General features: G+C 42.3%; 1 protein-coding gene across 1 annotated transcript; it reads left to right on the top strand.

Moving 5' to 3' along the window:
• The first annotated feature begins 6,309 nt into the window (after window positions 1–6,309).
• RAB17 (RAB17, member RAS oncogene family) lies at window positions 6,310–24,585 on the top strand. The gene is made up of 6 exons (XM_075285232.1): window positions 6,310–6,353; window positions 8,333–8,482; window positions 15,781–15,932; window positions 18,999–19,124; window positions 21,039–21,132; window positions 24,430–24,585. Exons 2-6 carry the CDS (start codon window positions 8,335–8,337, stop codon window positions 24,549–24,551), a joined length of 642 nt encoding a protein of 213 aa, XP_075141333.1. The 5' UTR covers window positions 6,310–6,353; window positions 8,333–8,334; the 3' UTR covers window positions 24,552–24,585.
• The last annotated feature ends 2,107 nt before the right edge of the window (window positions 24,586–26,692 follow it).

Genomic DNA, 26,692 nt, shown 5'->3' with positions numbered 1-26,692 from the left:
ACATCAGAGGGAGTGGATGAGCGGCAGTGAAGGGGGAGGATTTATACAATATACAGCTTCACTTTATCCATTGATTCATTCGTTTTTATGAATTGTTTGTCCACACATTTATATATGGTATATATGGAGCGACCTTGAATAACCTTGATCTCTGGGTCGAATACAATTTTCAGGCTACTACCTACTGACCAAGCATGTCATATGCTACCTTGTATAAAGACAGCTCTGTATATATTTATAAACCTATGAAAACATTTTCTATATTATAACCTATTAAGCCAATGGTTTGTTTATATAATGAGAGTGAAATGTAGTGTGATATTATCACGGCACGTGATGTTACAATTGTATTCTCTTTGTGATCCCTACTGCACACACAATGGTCTCTCACGTTACAATACAATGTCTACCAATAAGTATTTGGACACCCATGCAAATGAAGATATCTGCGGCTGTGATGTACGTCACACCTTCCACCGTTAAATAGGAAACAGCATTGGCATTAGTGCATTGGCATTAGTCACATGCAAGATGTCACAAAGTGCAGAGATGTCCGATTTCGAGAAAGGGGTAATTATGGGGTACCACAGAAATGGTCGATCCTTAAAGGATATAGCAAGCGAACTGAATTACCCAGAATCGACAGTGAGCTATGTGATTACGAAGTGGAAGGTGAACGGTGATTGTCGGAATGTGCCCCGAGTCGGTAGACCCTGAAACTGGGAGACAGAGACCGATGAGTGCTGGCCAGAGAAACCGCACCCAACCGATGGCTCACATACACCAGGAGTTTCACCAGGAATCCCGGAGTATTGTGTCGATCAATCCCATCCGTAAGGAAGAATCTGCTGGGCTATACCAACTATTGTATATGGATAAATGTTGCTTTTCCATTCTACCACAGGGGTCCAAATACTTATTGGTAGATAGTGTATGAATTGGGTCTAGGGTGACCATTATAAGTTGAAACCATTGTAATTTGAGACCATAACTCTATGGAAAACCAGTAATTGGTTCTGAAAACTCCAAAATTTCACCAAAATTATTTAAAAAAAAAAATTAAAGAAAAATCAGATGTGAAGTGTAAAAAAGTAAAGTTCAATCTTTAATGAACAAGTCCAAATTTAAGTATAGGTTCTGAGTTTAGGATGTAGCATAGTCAAGCAAAACGTGTTGGCCAGGCACACAAAGAGAAATTCAATTATTCAGGGAATAGCAAAAGCAGACACAGACATTATTATTATTATTATTATTATTATTTATATAGCACCATTAATTCCATGGTGCTTTACATTTGGGGGTTACATACAATACACAGAATATACAGGTAGATATAATACTAACAGTGACTGACTGGCACAGTGGGGTAGAGTGCCCTGCCCGCGAGGGCTTACAATCTATGAGGGAAGGGGGGTAGAGACAGAAGGAGAGGGGGAGACTGTACAGATGGCGGTGCAGTGATAGTGTTATTGGAGGTTGTAGGCCTTCCTGAATAGGTGAGTCTTCAGGGCCTTCTTGAAGCCTGTGATTGTGGGGGTCAGTCTTATGTGTCATGGTAAGGAGTTCCAGAGTATGGGGGATGCACGAGAGAAATCTTGGAGACGGTTGTGTGAGGAGCGGATGAGGGCAGAGCGGAGTAGGAAGTCACTGGAGGATCTGAGGTTACGTGTGGGCAGGTAGCGGGAAACATAAGATTAGGGTACATAAGATTAGGGTACACATACACTGGTAAGGAGGTTCAGGATTCAGGATGCCGATGACCTCCTTAGTGCCTACCACCTACCTCTGTGAGTACTAACTATCAACTTCTATTTAACCATTACACTAGTCCCATTTAACCACTACACCACACTAGACCTGTTGTTGTTTCTTTACCATTCTCCAGTATAGAAGTTTTCCTGCAAAAAGCCTACCTGTACACAAATACACACACAAAGAAAAGTGCGGGGTCTTGCTACACTCCTAAAATACAAAACCGAACATGAAATCCATTAGGTGTTCCTGGTAGTTACTGTAACTACAAGTCACATTTTCAGATGCTGTGGGGAGCTGCACAGAGACTACATCATATATTCTAAAAGATGGCTGCCGAAAACCAGGCTCCCGCCTTCCATATTGTAAGCAGTCCCCTAATCTGAAAACATCTTTGTCACAAGCTCACTGTCCTCTCTATGAAAATGAACATTTCCCTGCAACCAGAGAAAATGTAAAACCTTCCTACTCGTAATGGCCACAGATAAGATAAAGATTCTTGACACACATCAAGCTGACAAGGCACCTTCATCTGTATCACCCTGAATGTGGTCTGTTTATTGTACAGTATTGTGTAAAAATTTTAGGCAAATTCTTAAATTCTAAGAAATGAATGCTTTCAAAAATGCAAATGACGGTTTGTTTTTGTCCATTAACAAAAGGAACAAAAGAGAAATCTAAATCCTATCAATATGTGGAAGGCCTTTGCCTTCCATCCAATCTTTTCAGTACACAGTTTTTGAAGGAACTCGGCAGAAAGGTTGTTCCAAACATCTTTGACAAGTAAGCACAGATCTTCTATAGATGTAGGCTCCCTCCAATCCTTGTGGCTCTTTGTGTAATCCTAGACAGATTCAGTGATGTTGAGCTCATGGTTGTTGGGGACCATATCATGATATCCAGAACTCCTTGGTCTTCTAACTCCCACTGCACTGGGTATGGGAAGAAGATAGGAAGGGTCTGTGTACCCCAAGGGAACCAATTGCCTCATTTGCATTAGTCTTCCAGTCTGTTTTTTCTCCAAATCTACAAAAGTGACATATATAGCAGTGGTATATTATTTATCGCTTATCAATGTAATGTGCTTTGTAATATGTTGGAGACAGTTGAATATACTTGGGGGAGATGGTAGATTCTCTTAATCATTAAAGAGGGTGTTAAGGGGGTTTTCCCATCTCACTGTTTCAACAGTTTGCCTGTAGACTCTTCTTCTCACTTCCTGTATTTCCTCCCCCCCCCCTCCTGCTGAGTGGGACACTGAAGTATCACAGTACTTATGCAGATCAGGTAATATGCAGATGCTTGTAGAGAACGGACTCAGTGTTATCTGTGTGATTACATACAGAGATAACATAATCAGCTTTATCAGCAAAGTGCAATTAGCTCAACTGATTGTGTGCATTAAATGAGTGACATCACTTGTCTTCTCTCACAGGTCGGTGGTTATAGCAACGCTGTGTAAACAATGGGAGGAGTAAGTTCACATAGCAGGAAAACAAAGCAGTATTTCTAAAGCAATATATTTAGGAAAAGTCTTCAATTTACATAAGCTACCAGTATAGACAGGATAATTGAGATGGAACAACCGCTTTAATGACATTGTCTGTATGTTTTGGGGCATTTTCCTGCTGCAGAATAAATTTTGGAGTCAATCAGATGCCTACCTAATGGTATTGCATGATAGAAAATTATCTGTATATTTTACTCTGCACTGGAGATATCACTATTCTTGACCAAATCCCTAACTCCCATTTGCTGAAATGCAGCCACAAATTTGCAAAGAACCTCCACCACACTTTACTATTGCCTGCCAACGCTCATTGTTGTACCGCTCTCCAGTCCTTTGGCAAACAAGACTACGTTCTGTTAATGTTTCAGGTTTTAAATCATCAATCTAGAGCACCAGTTACCATTTTCCCATATTCCTACATTGAGTTTCTACGTTTTTGTGCATAGTTGAGTCTCTTGACGTTGTTTCCACACTGAAGACCTAACTTGCTGCAATTCTTCCATGAAAAACTCTTCTGGACATATTTTTCAGAACTGTAGATGGGTGAATAAGTGAATTGAAGTGAAGTACAATAAGAGACATATCCCATGGACAAGTGTGCTGGTGTTTCTATACCAAAAGAAAAACTACCGTATATACTCGAGTATAAGCCGAGTTTTTCAGCACAGTTTTTGGGCTGAAAAAGTCTGCCTCGGCTTATATTCAGGTCATTACGGTAATACCGTAGTTACAGACCCGGCATACAGACATGGGGGTTGGTGTCGGGCCACAGCATCTCCACGCTCCTGGCAGAAGTACCGGGGCCTTCTAGAAGAAGTACCGTAAGTACTTCTGTAGTTTGCGATGAACAGCATCGCCATGGTGATGCTGCGGGCCTGACACCTGCCCCGGTGTCTGGATGCCGGGTCTGTGCTGCGTAGTCTGTAGCTATAATGGCGACCACTCTGCTCCAGAGCAGTCGCCATTAGAATCGGCACCTCCACTGTAACTCTTACAGTGGTAATGGCGGAGTTACAGTGGAGATGCCGCCATGCCCCTGGAGAGAGCGGACGCGACCACTCTCTCAAATGCGGCCCTGAAGCGCTGGGGTGATCCCCGGCTGCCAGCAGGAGCGCATACCTCAGCCGCCGGAGCTGAAGGAGAGATCCCCGGCAGGAGCACGTACCTGAAGACCTCGGCATGCAAAAGAAAAGCCGGCCGTCGGCAGAAGCGCTAAGGGGAAATCCAGGCAGCAGAGTCTGCCGGGGATTCCCCTCAGCGCTTTTGCCGATGGCCGGCCACAGTTCCCCTTCAGGTCCGGTGGCAGAGGTCTTCCTTCAGGTACGCGCTCCTGCCTGCGTCCGGGGATTCCCCTCAGCTCCTCTGTAAAGACTCCCCAGCTGCAGTGCTTTTCTTTTGCTGGCTGCTCTATGCAGCCTGCAAAAGAAATGATGATTTTTGCTTTGTATTGCAATGCATTAGCATTGTAATGCATTGCATTAGTGATCAGACCCCCTGGGGTTCAATACCCCTAGGGGGTCTAATAAATGAAAAAAAAAAAAAAAATAAGTAAAAAAATAAATAATAAAGTATAAAAAATTCAAATCACCCCCCCTTTCTCTAGAACACATATAAAACTAATACTGTGAAACATATACACATTAGGTATCCCTGTGTCCGAAAACGCCCGCTCTACCAATCTATAAAAATATTTTTCGTGTACGGTAAACGCTGTAGCTGGAAAACAAAGTTGTCTAACTGCCCCTTCCCTGAGACTGTTTTTTTCCCCCCCCACTTGGAATTAAGCCTGGCTGAATATAGGGTATCTGCAGTGCTCCTATTCCGTCGTGAAGGGGTTAATTGGAGCACTGCAGATACCCTATATTCAGCCAGGCTGAATTCCAAGTGGGGGGGGGGAAACCCAGTCCTCAAGCTCAGGGAAGGGGCAGAGAGACAACCAAAACACCCCCTCCCCTTCCCCAGCTCCTACTGCATCCAAAAACTCCGACCATTCTAATTTTTGAATTTTTTCAGTAGCTGCTGCATTTCCCCCCTAGGCTTATAATCGAGTCAATAAGTTTTCCCATTTTTTTGTGGTAAAATTAGGGGGGTCGGCTTATATTCGGGTTGGCTTATACTCGAGTATATACGGTAAGTTTCCTCATGTCTGTGCAAAAGTGGCAAATGTTTCACCGTAATATGTTTTTCCTGGTATTTACCAGAGGTCATCTTTTGGAACAGCACCATGGACAGGTACATATCACATACAGGGTTTGTTGCATGCCAACTTTCAGGCTTCCAAGTGTTTCTTAAAACACAGACCTGGGAGGAAGCAGAATTCATCACTGTGTAGAAATATCTAGCATAGACTCTAATAGAACCTGTTCCATCTCCAGAGTCCAAATGGAGATTTCCAAAATTTGATTGACCTGGAAAGTTTAAGAAGCATTATTATAATAGTCTTATGTCATGCAGTTGTGTATCACATTAGACAACATGCAGTAAGCAGTATACAAGTATTCCCAGTCAACAGCAACTGCTTACTGGCTAAATAGGGATGTGTATCAGCCAGTTCTTCTAATAAGCCCATGACCAAACTTCGCCATACCTCCCTGCGTCATTGCAAATAACATAAGTGAGCACTAATACATTTTTATGTGACTAAGTGTTGCAGAAACTTTGGGATTCCAAGGTGAGCCAATTTGCTTTCAATAGTTGCAATGTCTCAGGGCGACCTGGTAATTTTTGGTCAAGTAATGGGTGTCATAGTTGTGCAGCCTAAGAATTAGTTGTACCCACTGTTTTGAGGATGGTATATTTATGTGACATCTACCTAAGTACAGACTGCCCGCAATGTCATAGTCAGTCAATAAATAAATGTGCAGGTTTTATTTTGGGTTGATTTATTTCAGAAAAATTCTTAGGAATGGGTTTATGCAGCAAATAATAATACTGACAAAGAAAACAGAATCGTAGAATACGCCTGCAATTTCTTTGCACCTCCCTCATTGGACTTTATACCCGCCATCTTCCGTATAATTGCTGATAAGTTTACTCTGAGTCATCGACCATCCTAACACAATGCACTGAGGGCAGCGGGTCACTGGCACAGGTAAGCAGGCTGTAGCAATGTAAGAAGCATTAGAAATGTGAACTTGTGTCTTTGATAAATCATGGACCAAGTAAAAGTGATCTCATACAATCCCTGTGTTCCAGTTTGTTTTAGTGTACATGGACCTTTATCATAATACTGTATATGCAATATAGCAAAGGTATGCCTCGATAATGGTGCGATACTATTCAGGAGATTGTGTCAAGACAGATAGTCATCTCTGTTTATAGATACATTCTGTCTTCTCTGCTGATCTGTCAGTCTGTATATTATACACTGTCTACCAATAAGTATTTGGACCCCTGTGGTAGAATAGAAAACCAACATTTATTCCTATACAATAGTTGGTATTCCCCAGCAGATGCTTCCTTACGGATGGTAGTGATCGGCACAATACTCCCGGATGCCTGGTGAAACTCCTGGTGTATGTGAGCCATCGGTTGGGTGCGGTTTCTCTGGCCGGCACTTGTCAGTCTCTATCTCCCAGTTTCGGGGGTCTGCTGACTCTGGGCACATTCCGACAATCACCGTTCACCTTCCACTTCGTAATCACATAGGCCACTGTTGATTGTGGGTAATTCCATTTGCTTGCTATGTCCCTTAAGGATCGACCATTTCTGTGGTACCCACAGTTACCCCTTTCTCGAAATTGGACAACTCTGCACTTCGTGGCATCTTGCATGAAACTTATGCCAATGTTGTTTCCTATTTAACGGCGGAAGGCGTTACGTACATCACAACCGCAGATATCTTCATTTGCATGGGTGTCCAAATACTTATTGGTAGACAGTGTATTCATTGTGTATTTGCTTTACTATAAATCAGCTCTTTTTGTATGGACTTGCTGGTGAGCCTGTGATAGATTTGTCTTACACAGCAACCAATCAGAGGAGACAGAGATACAGGGTGGAGGAAGAGAACCAATGATAAGACAGGAGGTGTGTCTCAGACTCCCTCAGACTCCCAATAGGCACTGTAGCTAAACTATAGACTACAACTATAAACTATAGATCTACAAGGCTGACAAGCAGCATGGGCTGAGGAAAGTGAATAAAATGTAAGCATCACCTATTGGCACTGATTTGCATATTATTTTTAATCATATAAATGGACATTTTTTTTAATTTGTATACATAAAATCTCTATAAACTTTATATTTCCAAGGTTTGATAATCTTCTTATGATACCTTATGTGGCACAGACAACAGGAAGGGATAAACAAAGTACAGTAGCTACATTAGGGTATGTTCACACGGCGTTTTTTGCAGGCGGATTTTGACGCGGAATCTGCCTCAAAATCCGCCTGCAAAAAACCTCCCATTCATTTCAATGAGATGCACTCGCAGTTTTTTTTTCCACTAGCATTTTTTCTTCAGCTAGCGGGAAAAAAAGCGACATGCCCTATCTTCCTGCCGGATTCTGCGGCTGAGTCAGATGTGGTGTCCGCGGCTTGAGACACCCTCCTGCTTACACCCATTCATCTGGGCCTAATCAGAAGTGGGATGCAATGCATCGGCATCCCATTGCGGCTAGCCGCGTGGTGTGGATGGGATACACTAGAATTCACTTTGCTGTGACTGTAACACGCCACTGCGGAGTCCCAGCCTTAAGCTCCATGTTTCGAAAAACTCTGCTTAAAGTTGATGGGATTCTGGTTAACCCCATTCATACATTACAGGAAAAAAATCTGATGCAGAAAAGCTGCATTTTCAAAAATGCACACTTTTGTAAAAATTTTAATCGCAGCATGTCCATTATACCTGTGAAAATGCCAGCATTTTCTGTATAGGTATAATAGCGGCAGAAAGTCCGCAGAGGAAAACTCTGGGAAAATACAATTAAAAATGCAGCGGAAAATCTGCTGCATTTTTTAAGCAGTGTTTTTTGCTGCATCTCGCTACTTGGGGTCCTAGATTTAAGGAATACTATGTTGTATACTGTAGTGTTTGTGACTATGCTCATACTAGGTTTTATTGTAGGGATGGAACTGGATGTGGATTCTTCTTTTGAGAGACAGAAAGCAAATTCCTATAAACTGGTGCTATTAGGGAGCACTGACGTGGGAAAATCAAGTCTGGTCCTCAGGTATACAAGAGATGATTTTCGGGAAATTGCCTCTACTACAGGATGTAAGTTACACCAATATATGTCACAATGATCTTAGTAAGAAAGGAGGAAGGAAAACATTTATTGCATTTGCTTACAATTAATAATTGGAAAGTGTAAAACAATAGCGGCAGCAGCTTAAACAGAAGATTACTGAGCCCGATCTACAGTCTAGCAGGAGCAACACATCTCATTGGTTTTCTCTCCATTCTTCTGAGAGTAAGGCAATGAGATGATATAAATGATACAACTAAAAAACATTAAAATATTATAGATCGTACGGCCATAAAGTAAGGAACACTCACTATTATATCCACAAATGATATTGCTACATTGTGCTCTAATAACACTGCATTAACTTCCTGAATAATAATGTTATGCTATCCCGTATACCATGACCTAAGAGATTAGTAGCTAGACTCATGTGAGAATTATCTTCAGGATGGTGGTAATGTGACGGTTATAATCATGTAATGTATGGAAAACATTGTTATCCATAAAAGCTGAATGCTAGATAAGTTGCTTATGCTTGAAACTGGTATAATGTTCTATGATAAGATGGTGCCTGTATCCAAGATGGGTGCAAGAAAAACAAATGCTTGGCTTGCTGCCAGTAGACATCTCCCCAAGGATACCACACAGGAGTGGGAGCAGCTGGCTATAGATAGAACTGCTTAAACTTTGTTTGTTTCATTGAGATGTACCATACCAATAAGGAATGAATATGAAAACTCACATTGTTGTTATATCACTTCCTTTCTCTGCTACTATTTAACCCTGTGTTTTTAATAAAAAGTGCGTCAGCACACATTCCTCTGCTAAGAGAGGAGTTAATACCAATCTTTGCGTCTGGTAGCAATACCTCGTTGCTAGCCCTTAGCTCATATCAATTAGGACAATGGAGGATTATGTAGATAATCTGTTTTCCCATAGTCCAAACAGCAGCACAACAGATGGGGTATTCCTGCCCCTGCGTGCAATCAGGACAGGTGGAACTTTTACTCAATCAAAGAACCTCCCCTATAAGAGGTCACCAGACCTCCCCCTCCTCGTGTTAGTTCTAAAGTAGAGATTTCCAAACCCTTCAGAAAATTAACAAGCCAAACATACAGGGAGGGAGCTTTGTGCTGCTGTTTGGACTATGGGAAAACAGATTATCTACATAATCCTCCATTCCCCATACGTCCAACACAGCAGCACAACAGATGGGGAGGTAGCAAGAAACCCCCCCCTAGGGTGGGACTTCCTGACAAACTGATGTCAATACCGAGCGACCGAAGGCAGCCGCCTCCGCGCTAAAATCGTCCAACCTATCATGTCTCACAAAAGTTAAGTGAGAACTCCAGGTCGCTGCCGCATAAATCTGGTCCAGGGAGATGGAATATCTCTCCCCACATGTCGTGGCAACTGCACAACTAGAATGTGCCCTTAAAACTCAGGCGGAAGTAGGCCCTGAGTACTGAATGCTTGAGAGATGGCCTCCTTGATCCATCTCGCCAATGTTGCCTTCAAGGCTCTACACCCCTTGTATTTTCTGAAAAGACTTACCAGAAAGGTTTTCTGGGTCGACGGGACTTTTTGGAATAAATCCCGGGAGATATCTTAATTGTACCCTGTCTGGAAGAATAGTAAATACGGCTCAGAGGCTGCTAAAGCCTGAAGTTCTCCAGTACGCTTAGCTGATGTGACGGCTAAGAGGAATTCCACTTTGCAGAAGAGGAACTTTAGTCCTATGTCTTGTAGTGGTTCAAAGGGGGGCCCACAGAGCCCCTGCAGTACCGTAGCTAAATCCCATTGGGGGATTAGGACTTGGATTGCGGGTCGGAGCCACCGGCCCCTCTTAAGGATTAACTTACCAACGAATCTTGAGACAATCTTATCCCTAATACGGCTGAAAGGGCAGCTACATGCACTTTTAATGTCACCGGGGTGAGGGCTTTCTCCAGCCCGCTTTACCAAAACTCCAATACCGTCTCCATAACTGGTATTGCACGTTGATTCTCTGTGCACCATTGCTGGTAAATTCTGCCAATCCTCATGTAGCTTCTATTCATAGAATCTGCCCTTGAGCAGGCCAGTGTTGTCCGCATGGCCTGTGACAATCCCCCATGTCCGTATAGGGTGCGGTCAACCTCCAGGCTGTCAGGTTGAACCTCTTCAGGTCCTGGCATAGCCACTTGTTTCGGGTTACCAGGTTGTGAAGAAGTGGAAGCCTCCAGTAATTCCCTCGACTCATCTGTATGAGGTGGGTAAATCATGCCCTTTTTGGCCAGAACGGTATGATGGCAATCACCCATACCTGGTCTTGACTGATCTTGGCCAATACCTTCGAAACCATGGGAAGTGGAGGGAAGATGTATGCCAGCCTGAACCTCCAAGGTATTGATAGGGCATCTACTGCCAAGGGGTTGTCCTCCTGGTAGAGGGAACAGACCCTCTCCACCTTGGCATTGTACTGGGTGGCCATCAGATCCACCTCGGGGAGACCCCTCATCCGAGTCAACTGACGAAAGACCTCCTGGTTGAGGGACCACTCGCCCGACACTGCTTCTCCCCTGCTGAGCTGGTCTGCCAGCACATTCAGATGTCCCCTTATGTGCACCGCACTGAGGTGGCTTAGATTTTCCTCAGCCCAGGAAAAAAATCTGATCTGTTAGCTTGAAGAGGGAGGGGACCTCATCCCTCCCTGCTTGTTCAGGTAGAGGACCACCGTGACGTTGTCCGTCCTGACTCTGACCGCCTTGCCGCGTAGATCCTGGGTGAAGTATAGCAGGGTTCAATACACTGCGCAGACTCGCGCCAATTCGATGACTGAGCAGTCTCCAGTCGGCTCCATGTCCCTTGTGCCAGGGTCTCCCCCCGATGCGCTCCCCAGCCATGGAAGGAGGCATCCGTTGTCAACAGGGTCCAGTCGGGCTGGACCGTGGACATCCCGTCCTTCAATAGGGACCACCATTGCAGTGATCGACGGGTACTGATGGACAACTGGATAGGCTTCTTCAGCCCTGAGGGGCTGCGGCTCCAAACCTTGAGGATCTCGCTCTGTAGTGGACGCATATGCTCTAGTGCCCATGGAACTGCATCTGCAGCTGCTGACATTAAACCTAGGACCTTCATTGAGGTTCTTACCCGAACCTCCCGCGTATCCGCCAGATGTTGCAACGCCCGACAAATCTACTCCTTCTGACTGTGAGGGAGAGATATCTCCATCCTCTGAGAGTCCACAATGAACCCAAGAACTGGATTCTGGTGGTGGGGACGACTGCCGAGTTTTGACCATTGATCAGCCCGCCTAACTCTTCTAGGAAGGCGATAGTGATCCTTAGGTGGGCCGCGAGAACCTCTGTTGAGTGGGCCTTTAACAGCCAATCGTCTAGGTACGGTATGATGAATATACCTTGGAGCCGAAGAGCTGCAACGACCGGGGCCACGACCTTTGTAAAGGTGTGGGGGGGGGCGAGGATATTCCGAACGGAAGAGCTGTGAACTGCAGATGACACAGAGTACCGTTCAGCACAACCCCGATCCTCAAGAACCTTCTGTGTGGCGGAAATATCGGGACGTGTAAATATGCGTCCCTTAAATCTAGGGTGACAAACCTGTCTCCTCGGTGCAGAAAAGGTGTCACTGACCTGATAGTTCCCTTCCGGAAATGGGTCTTGAGGACGTATTGGTTGAGAAATCTTAAATCGACCACCATTCTCTGACTCCCGATGTTTTGGGTCCCAAAAACACTGGAGAGTAAAATCCGGTCGATTGCTCTGCCAGGCACTGGCTCTAGAGCGCCTTTGTCCAGGTATCCCTGAACAGCGTTCTCCAGAAGGATCTGCTTTTGAACACAAAACGCGGGTTTACACAAATTTGTCGGGTGGGTGAGATGTGAACTTTATTTTGTAGCTCGAATACACGAGCTGGAGGCCCCATGGGTCCTGAATGTGACGGCTCCATGCCGCCGAGAAGTGGGAAAGTCGACCTTCCACTGGCAAAGCGGATACAAGGGGAGGGGGGAGTAGACGTCAGAAGGTAGTTTTCTCCTTCTCAGGCTCTCGGATGGTGTGTCAATTTATACCTCCATAATGGTATCCAGCTCTTTCCAAAAGAGCCTGCCCGGCTCAAACGGAAGTGCGCACAAGTTGTATTTGGAAGTACTATCTGCCCTCCAGGGCTTCATCCACAGGGGGCGTTTTGCGGCCGTGGCTAATGAGATAGCCTTCGCCGCAATCTTCACTTGATACAAACCTGCTTCTGCCAAATAATCCACTGCTACGGAGGTGGAGGATAGGAACGCCAGAAGATCATCACAGGGAACACCTGTATAGATATCTCTACACAGAGTAGATCTATTACCTCGCAGGAACTGAACGACTTCTCCTGTTGAACTCCCACGGAGGCCTGCGCAGATGCTGCAGTATAAATTCGGTGCAGGGAACCCTCTGCACGCCTGTATATCGCCTCCTGGAGATTTGAGCCATCTTCTGATGGCACTAACGTGCGCCTCGATAATTTAGAGACAGCCATATCGACTCTTGGGGGACGACCCCAATGATCAAATTTGTAGTGACGCCGACACAGTAGGCGTTAGTCAGGCAGCCTACAGGCAGATGGCACAGATGGAGAAGGCAGATCTAGCCTTTGGGTAGAGTACGAACAGTATAGAACTCTAGACCCGGTGCACTTAACATAAAAGTCTGTTTCCTTACAGACAGCAACACGAAAAAAACTCCCCTTTTTTTTTTTTTTTTTTTTAAAGGGACTTGTTCACTCACAAAAGTAGTCTTGGTGCACCTTAGCTTACCTCACCAGAGCTGTGGGAGTTGCTGGATAACTCACTGCCATCTCATAGGCTGCAGTTCCCATTAGCTGCGCTTTAGGGCAGCGGGAAGACCCGGCCAGATAGGTGCGGTAAAGCCATAACAATCGCACAGGGCATCGCAATAGACATGCACAACTATGCACTAAGCATAAAGGGAGCAGAAGCTGACACACAAATTCCATGCCTGTGAACTGTAACACAGCCAGGCACCTACAGGCCACAGTAATAGACATAAGTGCTCACACTATGCACTAAGCATGAAGGGAGCAAAGGCTCCACACAAATTCCATGCCTGACTGTAACACAGACAGGCCATTGCAATAGAAATGAGTGCTCACACTATGCACCAAGCATGAAGGGAAGCAAGGCTCTCACACAAATTCCATGCCTGCCTGTAACACAGACAGGTACATACACACCACTGCAATAGACATAAGTGCTACACTATGCACTATGCATGAATGGAGCAAAGGCTCCACCCAAATTCCATGCCTGACTGTAACACAGACAGGCCATTGCAATAGAAATGAGTGCTCACACTATGCACTAAGCATGAAGGGAAGCAAGGCTCCCACACAAATTCCATGCCAGACTGTAACACAGACAGGTACATACAGGCTACTGCAATAGACATAAGTGCTACACTATGCACTAAGCATGAAGGGAAGCAAGGCTCCCACAAAAATTCCATGCCTGACTGTAACACAGACCAGTACATACAGGCCATTGCAATAGACATACAATCGACATAATAGAGTGCCCATAGCAAAAAGTATCAGTGCTTTTAGTTTTCAGAAAACACAGAGGAAAGCTAGGACTCAGCTTACCTTATTGGGCAGTGAATGAGCTGTGCACAGCTGAACCATCAGACACCCTGCAAAGCAGGTAAGACAAAACCTAAATCTTTCTCTCAGAAGGAAAGAAAGAGAAGGAAAGAAAGGGAAAGAAGAAGGAGCTAACAGCCACCTTCTTCCGATCCCGGAGGAGGCCACAGGCCTCCTCACCACCTGTCCCTGTCCGCAGGACAGAAAAAAACACGAGGAGGGGGAGGTCTGGTGACCTCTTATAGGGGAGGTTCTTTGATTGAGTAAAAGTTCCACCTGTCCTGATTGCACGCAGGGGCAGGAATACCCCATCTGTTGTGCTGCTGTGTTGGACGTATGGGGAATGACAGTTACCTGGGATTATTGGTCAATTAGCCATAAATCCAACTCCACCCTATTTGGTGCTTTTCTGCCCTCCCTATAATGCCACTTGTAGTAGTAACATTTCCCTGATACAATATTCTTAGAATTGTTCCTTTTACAAGCTGGAACAATACAATAATAAGCACTTAGTAGAATTGAATAGTTGATAAAGCCATTTCCTGTTATGGGCGGTTTGCACGCCATTGTATTAGCATTCTGTCGCCATGCCGTCGTAGCTTTCCGCTCCTGATTAGGCCTAGTCAGCGGAGAGTCTCGGGCCACGGCAAGATAGAGAACTTATTTTTTCAGCGTCCTACTGTGATCTCTGCCGCCCATTGTAAATAATGGGAGGCAGAATCTGGGCAGTGATTACGTCCTTAGAAGTTTAATACAACAGTTCCAGACCAGATTGTCATTTTAATATGAAACTCCATTTTGCAACAAATTTTGAATTGAAGGGAGATTCTAGGATAAGGAGAACAGATTGTGGGGATGTAAAAATATAGGCACGTGAATGAGTGGGCTTCCCATATAGCGGAATGCACTAAAATGATGCTCAGAGTGTCATGCAATTGTACTCCATTATACATTCATGTCTATGGAGGCTTTGGTTTACTTTCACTCCGATGATAGGGTCCTATTATGCTCAGTGTTATCTGAACAGAATGGATCTGAAGCCCCCATAGATGTGAATGCATAACAGAATGCACTCGGATGTCGCTCCATACGTCATCCGATCCGAGTCCATTCCGCTGCAAACTCAGTCCCATGTCGGATGCACACTCAATCATTTTAGTTTAGGGATTAGTATTATAAGGCTGAATTCATATGCGACAAATATGTTACTTTTGCAGTGGATTTCACCTTTTGCAAAAAAGATTTTGAGCGTGGATTCACAGTGATAAGTGTGAGTTTAGACATGGTTGAAAAAAACATCTAACATGGATTTTTGTTCAATCCACAACGACTCTGCATACGTTCCATGAGGACGTCACCATACATTTAGCTTTGGATGTGGCACAGATTTAACTTTTTTTTGGTGGCCCATGAGGCAAAATTCTCTGATATAGTCTTTTTCATAAATAAGTAATGCTTTATTATTATTATAGTAAGTCATGATTTTATAATTTTGATGAAATGTTGGTAAAATGTACAGATTAGTGTTCTGTTACTCTTTATGGACATATTGATAGAATCTTATCTTGCTACATTGTATTCCGGTTCTAACTCTTGTATATTACATATTTTGTCTGCCCTTGTTTTTTTGATAATTTTTCTATCCTACTTCTCTATGTGTCTTTCCTCCATCTTTATGTGGCAGGTGCCTTTTTCTCACAGAGAGTAAATCTCCAAGACACAAATCTAACCTTTGAGATCTGGGATACTGCTGGACAGGAGAGATACCACAGTGTGTGCCATCTTTACTACCGCGGCGCTAGTGCTGCATTGCTGGTTTATGACATTACTTCCAAGGTATACTCATTACATCTTTATCAGGGTTAAAACTTGGGTAATTTTTTGTAATTATTACCAGATATGTAAATGTATGGATCATTTTACATGGAAATGACGTAACATGTGCAAACCGGCACAGGAGTGACCAGGGAGACAGCGGCCTCTTACAGACAGTGCAGCCAACAGAAGTTTTTCTATAACCAGAATACAAAGAAATTTTGACTTGCCTTCCTGCATGTTTAATAGATCAGAATGGAAGCTTAACATACTCTATCATAACTGATCACAAAAGAGAAAAACTTAAAATGGAAATCTGATGTAACAAACACAACTACACACTCTTAGCTATAGTTACCGTATGTGCAGATAATCTATACATGAGGTGGAGCAACATTTTGAGCTTTCCAACTAACCATAACTGAACCTACAAGATACTTCGCTTCTTTTCTGCTAATATTGCAAATGCTGTAACATTTGCACAGAGAAAGAAGATCATAAATTCCCTGCAAGTGTGCAGAGCACTGGCCAAATACACTGTATTACATCAAGACTATAGTTAGATCTGTGTATCCCTTGTTAGATTAACACAAGCATCCGCAGCCCTGCCAAGGCTTCAGATATACCTAATTCCTTTGGTCATTATCCTGTAAATAGATCCTAGACCTATAATCCATAACAGTTGTATTTAACGCAAATTAAGACCTTTGCTATGACTTAACCATAATATAGACTTGAAATGTATTGGTTATAAAGTAGTTATTTTGCATTATCTATGTTAAATATATGTTGACATTTAAATTCCTTTTACCATCTTTTATGCATTATACGTATGTGGGGTTGATATTCTATTGAAAAATGAGAGTCTGGCACATTGGAGAACCTTGGACAGAGCGGAACAGAAAAGGTTGTCTGGCTTACAGCGGGCTTGTACTGACTAGCCTTAACTCTCAAGAGTCTGCAGCTGAGTACCCCTCCTCAAAGTGCACCCAAGGTTATGATCATACACCATGCTGCCTATAAAAAACAACAAGTGAAAGTGCAAGTTCCCTCTTGAGACTTGAAATGCGCACGTACGAAGACTCTAGAGCTGCTGAAGCGTTGGAGTTATGCAGATGGAAAGGACAGACACATCTAAGAGTTGTAGTAGGAATGGTACATAAAAAGCTGTTGTAACACATAGAAGAGCTGTGCAAGTAGTTGTATTACATGACACTTATTACACTTTTGCAGCCAATTTCCATCTTATCTCCCTATTACCTTCCCTGAATGGAAACCTATCCGCATAAAAAAGCGGTTACCTTAGGAAACCCGGCAACCCCATAGACTTTAATGGGGTTTGTGTGGTTTCCATTTGGTTTCTGCACGAAAATTGCAAGCAGCACTTTTCTCTCCACATATTTCATGTGGATAGGGGAACGGAATGGCCCAAACACAGATGTGACCCAGGCCTAAGGGCTCGTGCACACGGCATTAACGCGTGTAAAAAAACGTGTCGCGTTTTATGGCTCTTTATTTGACGCATTTTTTACACGTGTAAATGATTTAATTGAAGTCAATGGGAGCGTTATTTTAACACATGTATTCTATACACATTGGGAGCCTTCACGTGGCGTTTACAATCCACTCATTCTGAAAGTAAACGCGTTCAGAGTGAGCGGTGTAAAAAACAGATCCCATTGACTTGAATGGGTGCTGGCATACGCGCGCTACCCATTGAAATCAATGGGAGGCTTTTTTACCTATTGCTTTCAATGTCATACGCGAGTATCGCATTGAAAGCAATAGGTAAAAAAGCCTCCCATTGATTTCAATGAGTAGCTATTTTTACGCCGCTCACTCTGAACGAGTTTATGATCAGAATGAGCGGAGTGTAAACTCAGTATGAAGGCTCCTGTATTATGCTAAAATGCGCTTGCGTTAACTCCGTGTGCACAAGCCCTAAGAACTGCTATTCGAGAACAGTGAAAGCTGAATAACACAAAGCAGAGCTATGGAAGAAGTTTTTGGACATAATGGGAAACTATGGATGAGGTTAAATGGCACCAGCTCATTGGAAAACTGTGGATGCTGTGGTCTGGCATGAGTTTGGCACATAACACTGTTACAAATGTGGTCTGTGATAAAGAAAAATGAGAGAATTGGGGATTCTCATTTCTGAGAAGACCAACAAACACTTTTTGTAGCAACAAACTTGTGATTGGTGCCTACCAGGTGTTGATAGGGACAGCAATGGATCCCTCCGTATGTTGTAGAGGTCCTAATTAGAGATTAGATCGCAGGCCTGCAGAAGACACACGCACACAGCTGATGGTGTACCAAGTGAATTCTAATTTTATTGTAAGAAAAAGGTAGTTTAAATACATTACAGACAAAGAGCTGGCTTGGCTATTCTAATTAGTATACCATGATTGGTCATAGAGATATAAGATAAGCCTGGCACATGGCTATTGGCTGAGGCTCATTATAATCTGCATCTCATTATAGCTTTCCACACTGGGATGGACTTTCCCATGAAACAAAGAAGGATTCAAAATACTTATGTGTGAGCTAACATCCCAGACTGTCTATATGTATATATCATGGCAAAAGAGATAAGATGACATGTTCCAACTTAATTAACAATGAGCTACATAGATTCTGTCTATACACACTCTAAGTGACCTTCATATACCATAAAATATGACAGAGTGCCCAGATACCATAAGATTAATACTTTTGTTGGTTATGTGTCCATACATCATGTAAAGGAGGTAAGAGATATACAAAGTCAGCTGCATCTTCTCAAAATGAGGCCCTTGAGAGATAAGGATTAGCAACCTATGCATTAACGTTCATTATCACATTCCTTAAAGTCTAACAAAGGGCCTCCTTGACTTAAGAAGAAAAAACACATACTTATACAGTTTATATGTGAAAGAGTACAAGATGGCTGCCAAAATACAAAGATGGAGGACTTAACTCTAAAAGTGTGCACAAGTGAATGGTAAATCTTGAATCTCATGGATTATATTAGTATAACATTTGGAGATGATTCTGTTTCAATATCTTTAATTCCTGCTAACATTTAGTGTCTTGTCCCGCTAGGAAACCTTCAGCAGAGCTCAGTTTTGGCATCAGGAGCTGCAGAAATCTGACTTCAGTGAAGAAATGGTTATTGCACTGGTAGGAAATAAAAGTGACCTGCAGAATGACAGAAAGGTCTCAAGAGAGGTTAGTACCTGGGATTAGTTTTCCTTTGACTTTGTTGTCTTTGATACCTGTGTAAACACCTACTGAACCTGTCTGCAGTCCCTGAGGGATTTTGTATCATTGTTATCGATTTAGATACATCGTACAGCTCCATGCATTTGTTTGATGGAAGGAGATGTGGAAAACTAACTGCTCTACCATTACTTTACTGGATATAACATAAGACATCATTATATTTTTTTTCCTTCATATGCTTTGATGTCACAGTGTACAGTGTGCACATTATCGCAGGACTGTGACATGGTAGAGTGGGGTCCTATTACAAGTTTTGCTATGGGGCCCATGGTTACCCCATTATTCCCCTGCTCCAATAGTGTGAATTCTTTTCTAACAATCATGTTCTACTCTGCGATCATCCTCTACACTGTCCTTACAGCAACATCTGAGCAGGATTAATGAAGATCTGCAGTTGTGCTGAAACTTACGGCATCATAAGTCACTATTATGCAGTGAGTTTGGTTTAGCTGGGCCACAAAATGAGCTGGGTCCAGGAAATGAGGCTGACACACAGACCATGGTGCCCACACCACATACAACCATCTGAATTTACTCTAATTGTGGAGATACCAAAATTATTAAAGAGGATCAAGAAGGTTATTGTGCAGTACATCATGTACACTGTCTCTTTAAATTGTAACTAGCCTGAACATGTGCGTTCCTAGTGCACCAGGTGGCAGCAGAGAGCAGCAGGTAATCCAGAGTCCCAGTTAGTCGAATTCTGGTAGTTTCATACATATTTGGGTAGGCTGATGATACTGTGCATATTATAGTCTAGGTAGTAATATAATTATAACCAACAGATGGCAATGTTAGCCACACACACACCTCATAATTCCATACTGATTTTGTTTTTAATGCATTTTGATTTCATATTGTTTGGATGTGTTTTAGTTTCATTCAATTCCGTTAGAAGCCCAATTTCATCAAATGCCTCTAAAAATGTCAATAATATTTTGCATAAAATAACCCAGCTTGTAGGTAACTATGGGTGAACCAAGAATCATCCAGCTTTACATATTAAAAAGTAGTAATAAGGCCTTATTCACACATCACAAGTAATAATAAGGTCATTTCACACAAAGAGCATGAATGTTATGGATTTTTTTTTCTATATTCCTTTGCTGCAACTGGATGAAAAGTTCTAGGGTAAGCATACGCTTATGGTACCGCATGTGAAAATTCAGTATGTAAAACAACAGCAAAAACACACCAAAAATTTTGCCAATATAATTTGCTGCTTCATTAATAACATGGTATAAGCTAAAAAAAATGATGTTTTCTATGTAAATAGCATATCCAAAATAAATGTGCAACATGAGCTAACATCTGACTTTGTAGCACATAAATGGGTACTTGATAAAGCCTATTCACCTGCATAATAACCAAAAATCTGGTTCAGCTAGTCTCAAGACTTATAAACCAATTCCTTTAAGGCTAAGGTTCCACATAGCGAAACAGTGCTAAAAGGCTGCAGTGGAAATGCTGCACGTTTTTTCCTGTGGCATTTTCCGGACCAGGATGGAAGGAGCACACTTTGTAATGTGACATATATTTTTACAATGCTGGCTTTACATAGTCACAGTCAGGTAGTCTTGTACCATTTGAGTAGAGGCTTGTGGTTGTTGCATTGGACACCTGTCCTCAGACGTTGCACGACAGGACAACAGAATTACCAGAGCTTTGGCTGTCAGGATTGTGCATTCTTACTCAATGTACTATGAATTGTCTGCAGCTTCAATCTAAAGGTACAGTATTCTCAAATAACATCAAAAAAATCCATCCAAAGCATACCGGTATATGTAACAAAAAAAGTCTTGCTCCAATATATTGCAGATATTCACCACTGACCCGTTTGATTCCTTGTTTTACTCTCAGGACGCAGAGGCTTTTGCTGAACAAAAACGACTTCTGTTTATGGAAACTTCAGCTAAGACAGGAGATGGTGTGAAAGAGGTTTTCGAGTCATTGGGTGAGTCTTACATGCCATGGTCTTACCCGAGGTGGTCTGCCATCTAAACTTGCTTTACATAGCATAGTAAAAATTTATTATTGAAAGGCTACAACCACTAGGCATTGCAATCTCTTAGAAAATACAGTCCTATGAAAAAGTTTGGGCACCCCTATTAATCTTAATCATTTTTAGTTCTAAATATTTTGGTGTTTGCAGCAGCCATTTCAGTTTGATATATCTAATAACTGCTGGACACAGTAATATTTCAGGATTGAAATGAGGTTTATTGTACTAACAGAAAATGTGCAATATGCATTACACCAAAATTTGACCGGTGCAAAAGTATGGGCACCTCAACAGAAAAGTGACATTAATATTTAGTAGCTCCTCCTTTTGCACAGATAACAGCCTCTAGTCGCTTCCTGTAGCTTTTAATCAGTTCCTGGATCCTAGATGAAGGTATTTTGGACCATTCCTCTTTACAAAACAATTCAAGTTCAGTTAAGTTTGATGGTCGCCGAGCATGGACAGCCCGCTTCAAATCATCCCACAGATGTTCAGTGATATTCAGGTCTGGGGACTGGGATGGCCATTCCAGAACATTGTAATTGTTCCTCTGCATGAATGCCTGAGGATTTGGAGCGGTGTTTTGGATCATTGTCTTGCTGAAATCTCCATCCCCGGCGTAACTTCAACTTCATCACTGATTCTTGAACATTATTCTCAAGAATCTGCTGATACTGAGTGGAATCCATGCGACCCTCAACTTTATCAAGATTCCCGGTGCCGGCATTGGCCACACAGCCCCAAAGCATGATGGAACCTCCACCAAATTTTACAGTGGGTAGCAAGTGTTTTTCTTGGAATGCTGTTTTTTTTTGGACGCCATGCATAACACCTTTTTGTATGACCAAACAACTCAATCTTTGTTTCAACAGTCCACAGGCTTGTCCAAATGTGCTTTTACATACCTCAGGCGACTCTGTTTGTGGCGTGCTTGCAGAAACGGCTTCTTTCTCATCACTCTCCCTGACAGCTTCTCCTTGTGCAAAGTGCGCTGTATTGTTGACCGATGCACAGTGACACCATCTGCAGCAAGATGATGCTGCAGCTCTTTGGAGGTGTCTGTGGATTGTCCTTGACTGTTCTCACCATTCTTCTTCTCTGCCTTTCTGATATTTTTCTTGGCCTGCCACTTCTGGGCTTAACAAGAACTGTCCCTGTGGTCTTCCATTTCCTTACTATGTTCCTCACAGTGGAAACTGACAGGTTAAATCTCTGAGACAACTTTTTGTATCCTTCCCCTGAACAACTATGTTGAACAATCTTTGTTTTCAGATCATTTGAGAGCGGGCTGTCCATGTTCGGCGACCATCAAACTTAACTGAACTTGAATTGTTTGTCCGAAATACCTTCATCCAGGATCCAGGAACTGATTAAAAGCTACAAGAAGCGACTAGAGGCTGTTATCTTTGCAAAAGGAGGATCTGCTAAATATTAATGTCACTTTTCTGTTGAGGTGCCCATACTTTTGCACCGGTCAAATTTTGGTGTAATGCATATTGCACATTTTCTGTTAGTACAATAAACCTCATTTCAATCCTGAAATATTACTGTGTCCATCAGTTATTAGATATATCAAACTGAAATGGCTGTTGCAAACACCAAAATATTTAGAACTAAAAATGATTAAGATTAATAGGGGTGCCCAAACTTTTTCATAGGACTGTAGATATAATAAGAAAACACCTCTAACTTCTCATTTACTTCTATGAGATCATGTTCAATTTTTAAATGACATGTCCTTTGGAAGAGAACTTGCATCATGTTAGCGCAATCTGTAGGCAGCATTTTTTAGGCAAAAAGAGCAGATCAGATTGATACCCACTGACCCCTTATGCTATGTTCACATCTGTGCTGTAGTATTTGGTCCATCTAAGAACCAAAACAATGGACCACTAAGACAGTGGACACCAGTGGTGCACAATGAAACCCATTGACTATAAGGGGATTCATTGTGTCCATTCTCTTAAACTGAACCTGACAGGCAAAACAAAGTCGGACTTTCAGCACTTTTTTGCCCAGTGATTTTCTGCAGACCCTGTGATGGAGTCTTCAAATAGAGACTCCAATGGATGTGAACAAAACCTAAGCCTCAAATTTTGATGAATAAAATATTTCCCGAGCTGCACCACTTCTCTGGAATGCTCTACCCCGGACAATGAGATTAACACTCAATTTCTAAATTCAAGCACAGATTAAAGACACATCTTTTCAGACAGGCCTATCACAATTCCTAATGTAAACCCTCCTTTGTTCATGCACCCGCATTACCCCACACGATGATATGAAGCGGTTTTAGACTGTAACTTTATATATCCAGGCACCATCTGCACATTAAAGAACTCTGACTGGTGACGGCTCATACAGCTTTATATATGTGTAATGAAAGAAACCTATACCACAAAAATGTCTGGACCACTGTATAAGTAATGCTACCACTGATGCCGCCCCTGTTAGCCCCTCTAGCTCATAGGTTGTAAGGTCTTGCGAGCAGGGTCCTCAATCCCATTGTGTGAATTGACTATTCCTTTGTAATGTATCTTTTTTGCCTGTACAATATATAAATGTAAATAAAATGTAATAATAATAATAATAAATCCTGAATGGGCAGATACTTCATATGACAGAAGCAAACTAGAGACGATAATGGAGTCCATTGGGTATCCTTAATGATATTTGTCATTTTGCCGGACAGAAGAAAATCTTGTATGCAGGGTTTTTTTTTTTTTTTTTTTTTTGTCTGCAATTGGTTATTCTAAGAGAATCTGTAAAACAGATATAAATATATCCTTATACTGAATACTTTCCTGGAAAAGTACTGTGTATACCAATGTTATCAGCTCCTCCTGCTCTTTTACATGCCGCCCCAGACTGAACAGCATCATAGTGTAGAATGTATTAGTGAATTAACCACATTTTATCAATATATCTGACTGCATACAGTGTGGTATTCCAATAGACAGAGCATGGCGGCAGTAAGCATTGTGGCGCATAATGGAGGCAGTGATAAGATAGATGTTATATTCTATTCCACAGGGAAGTTATACATATCACTAATCTTAAGATCCATCACTGTCTTCTCCACGTTATATGCCTCCTTCTGCACAGGAACTCTTCATACATTACACGCTAAGCACATCCTTTACACTCCCCTGTTTTCTGTTTAGTTGCCACTTAATGCACATTCATATTTAATGGTCCGATGCTTCCTGTAAATCTTACTGAACCGGGTCCCATCTTATCTATTTGCAGCCAATGAACTACTGACTTTGGAAAGGCAAAAGAAGGACAAGCAGAACAGAAGGGACTCTCTCATCACTCTCCAAGAAACACAACCCCCCAGTCTGAGGCATAGATGCTGTGATTTCCAATAGAGGTGCAGGGGTAAAAAAAAAAAGTATCAGATCCAGGACGTACAAGTAGTACAGAATACATATATTGTATGTGGAATACAGAATATGTTGATAGAATATACATTCCACTAATATGTCATTTATGAAGACAGAAGACTGGAGAGACAGCTGGCATAGATCATAGCCTAACATCACACAGAACACATCACTTGTCTTTTAAAGCAATTTGCTTTTATTTTGGTTGGTATAAAATATTCCATTTTGAAAGGAGAAAAGACAGAGCATTTATTTTTACAGTTGTCATAAATGTGAGAGAAAACTAGAAAATGAATGGAGAACACTCTGGTACTGTATAGCCATATTAATGGGTCTGAGATCAGTGCTATAGTCACAGTGACATTATTATCATGGAGGTTCCTGGCCTCTTGAAGGCAAATATATCATACTCTGCAATGTCATTATATCTACTGGTCCCCTAATACTTGTCAATGTTATTGTCACATTTCATTGGAATTCACTTGGATGGATTTAATGGATACATCATAGCCATCATGATACTGAAGCCATAAAATGTGAACAATTGCTCAGAATCTTAAGATCTGTAAAATATTGATATGCTTGATACAACTAGTACATGGGTTCTTAGGGGAATTAAAATATACTTAAATATTAAAACATGGGGACTTAGCAATACGTTACTCCTCTCCAGTCCAATGGCTGCCTTGTCCCTACTGCAAGCACAAGACCAGTTCAACTGGGGTGCCATGTTTAAATAGTCACTGTTGTTTCTACAAGCTTCGGATAAATGCATAAGAAACTTTGTAACATATCCTCTTAGCTTCTTCCTGCTGTCATCAGGCTTTTTCCTTGCTCCCCCTCACTCTACTAAATTGTCTGGATCCTGCAAGAAGCTGAAGATCACTTGACGCTGGGTTCACACCAGCGTTCGGCACTCCGTTCTCAGGTTTCCATCTTCTGCATACAGAAGACGGAAACCTGTCATGCCGAGTCCGGCCGTGAGCAGCGGTGATCGTTTTATGTTCTCCGCGGCGAAACCGTTTTTTTTTTTAAAAACCGGACACAGTGTACTGCATGTCCGACTGTGTCCGGTTTTAAAAAAACGGTTTCGCCGAGGAGAGCATAAAACACTCACCGGCGCTCATGGCCGGACACTTTTCAAACCCATTAAAATGAATGGGTTTGGAAAGATGCCTGCAGGTTTCCATCTCCTGCCCTGTTTTGTGCAGGAAACGGAAACCTGCAGAACGGACTCCCAGGCGCAGATGTGAATGAACCCTAACTCAGATTATAGAATCTATAGAAGTCTATGGAGAGGGGAGGAGTACAGGAGATAAGAGATGAAAAGGTGGCCTAGTCCGGAGCTAAACAGAAGCTTGCACTTTACTCACATCAGTACAGGTCTGTACGTTTCTATAAATGTTCTGCATACTCCTGGAGCTTTTCTGATTGAGAGAAAAAGTTATAGAGCAGATTCTTCTCTATATACTGTGTGCAGTTTGTGATACTTAGTCTTCACCTATCATATAATGACCAGAATTAGTGTTACTCCTTGTATATATACATAACAGCGTATCCTGAAAAGTCAAATGAAACAAAAGATATTTTATGTATATTTTCATCTCCCTGGATCTTTCACCACCTTCGCCGATTCTGTGCATTTTGCATGCTTCAAAAGGATGCCTAGCTTATTCTGGCATACTTGGAATTTGTTCTCTAGCCACCACCACTGGTTTAAGGTTACAGTGGCCAATGGGGTTAGGGGGCTACTGTAACCCTAAAGCAGCTCCCTACTGTCTATTTAAGCTCATATATTACTAAAATTACTAAGATATTGTTAAAGAGACATAAAGATTGTGCTCTATGATAAGATGTGGAATAACAAGGGGCCCATATACTGTTCCTGCACAGGGGCCAACTATTGTGGCGTGTCTGTCGCTGTATTGATGCCTTTAGTTTCAGCATCCAATATGCTAATTGGGCTCTGTACTACCAGATCTGGGCTGGGGCAGAGGATCTAAGACTTCATAACTGATAGTAAAGGGTTTAATTAGCATATTGGGTGCTGAAACTAACAGCATTGATAGCTCTGGATCGGTAGGGGCTAGAGAAAAAAAAACACAACTGTGTATGTTGTGTGTGGA

This window comes from Leptodactylus fuscus, chromosome 8 (genome assembly GCF_031893055.1).
Source record: "Leptodactylus fuscus isolate aLepFus1 chromosome 8, aLepFus1.hap2, whole genome shotgun sequence".
Classification (NCBI taxonomy): domain Eukaryota; kingdom Metazoa; phylum Chordata; class Amphibia; order Anura; family Leptodactylidae; genus Leptodactylus; species Leptodactylus fuscus.
The sequence above is the reverse complement of the archived record's forward strand: the minus strand, read 5'-3'. Positions and strand labels throughout refer to the sequence as shown.

Bases quoted from the DNA above. Each gene is read 5' to 3' on its own strand.
- RAB17 (XM_075285232.1), top strand. From the start codon at position 8,335: ATGGAACTGGATGTGGATTCTTCTTTTGAGAGACAGAAAGCAAATTCC. The intron at 8,483-15,780 runs GTAAGTTACACC...TTTATGTGGCAG, and splicing joins AATTGCCTCTACTACAGGAT to GTGCCTTTTTCTCACAGAGA. The intron at 15,933-18,998 runs GTATACTCATTA...TTGTCCCGCTAG, and splicing joins TTTATGACATTACTTCCAAG to GAAACCTTCAGCAGAGCTCA.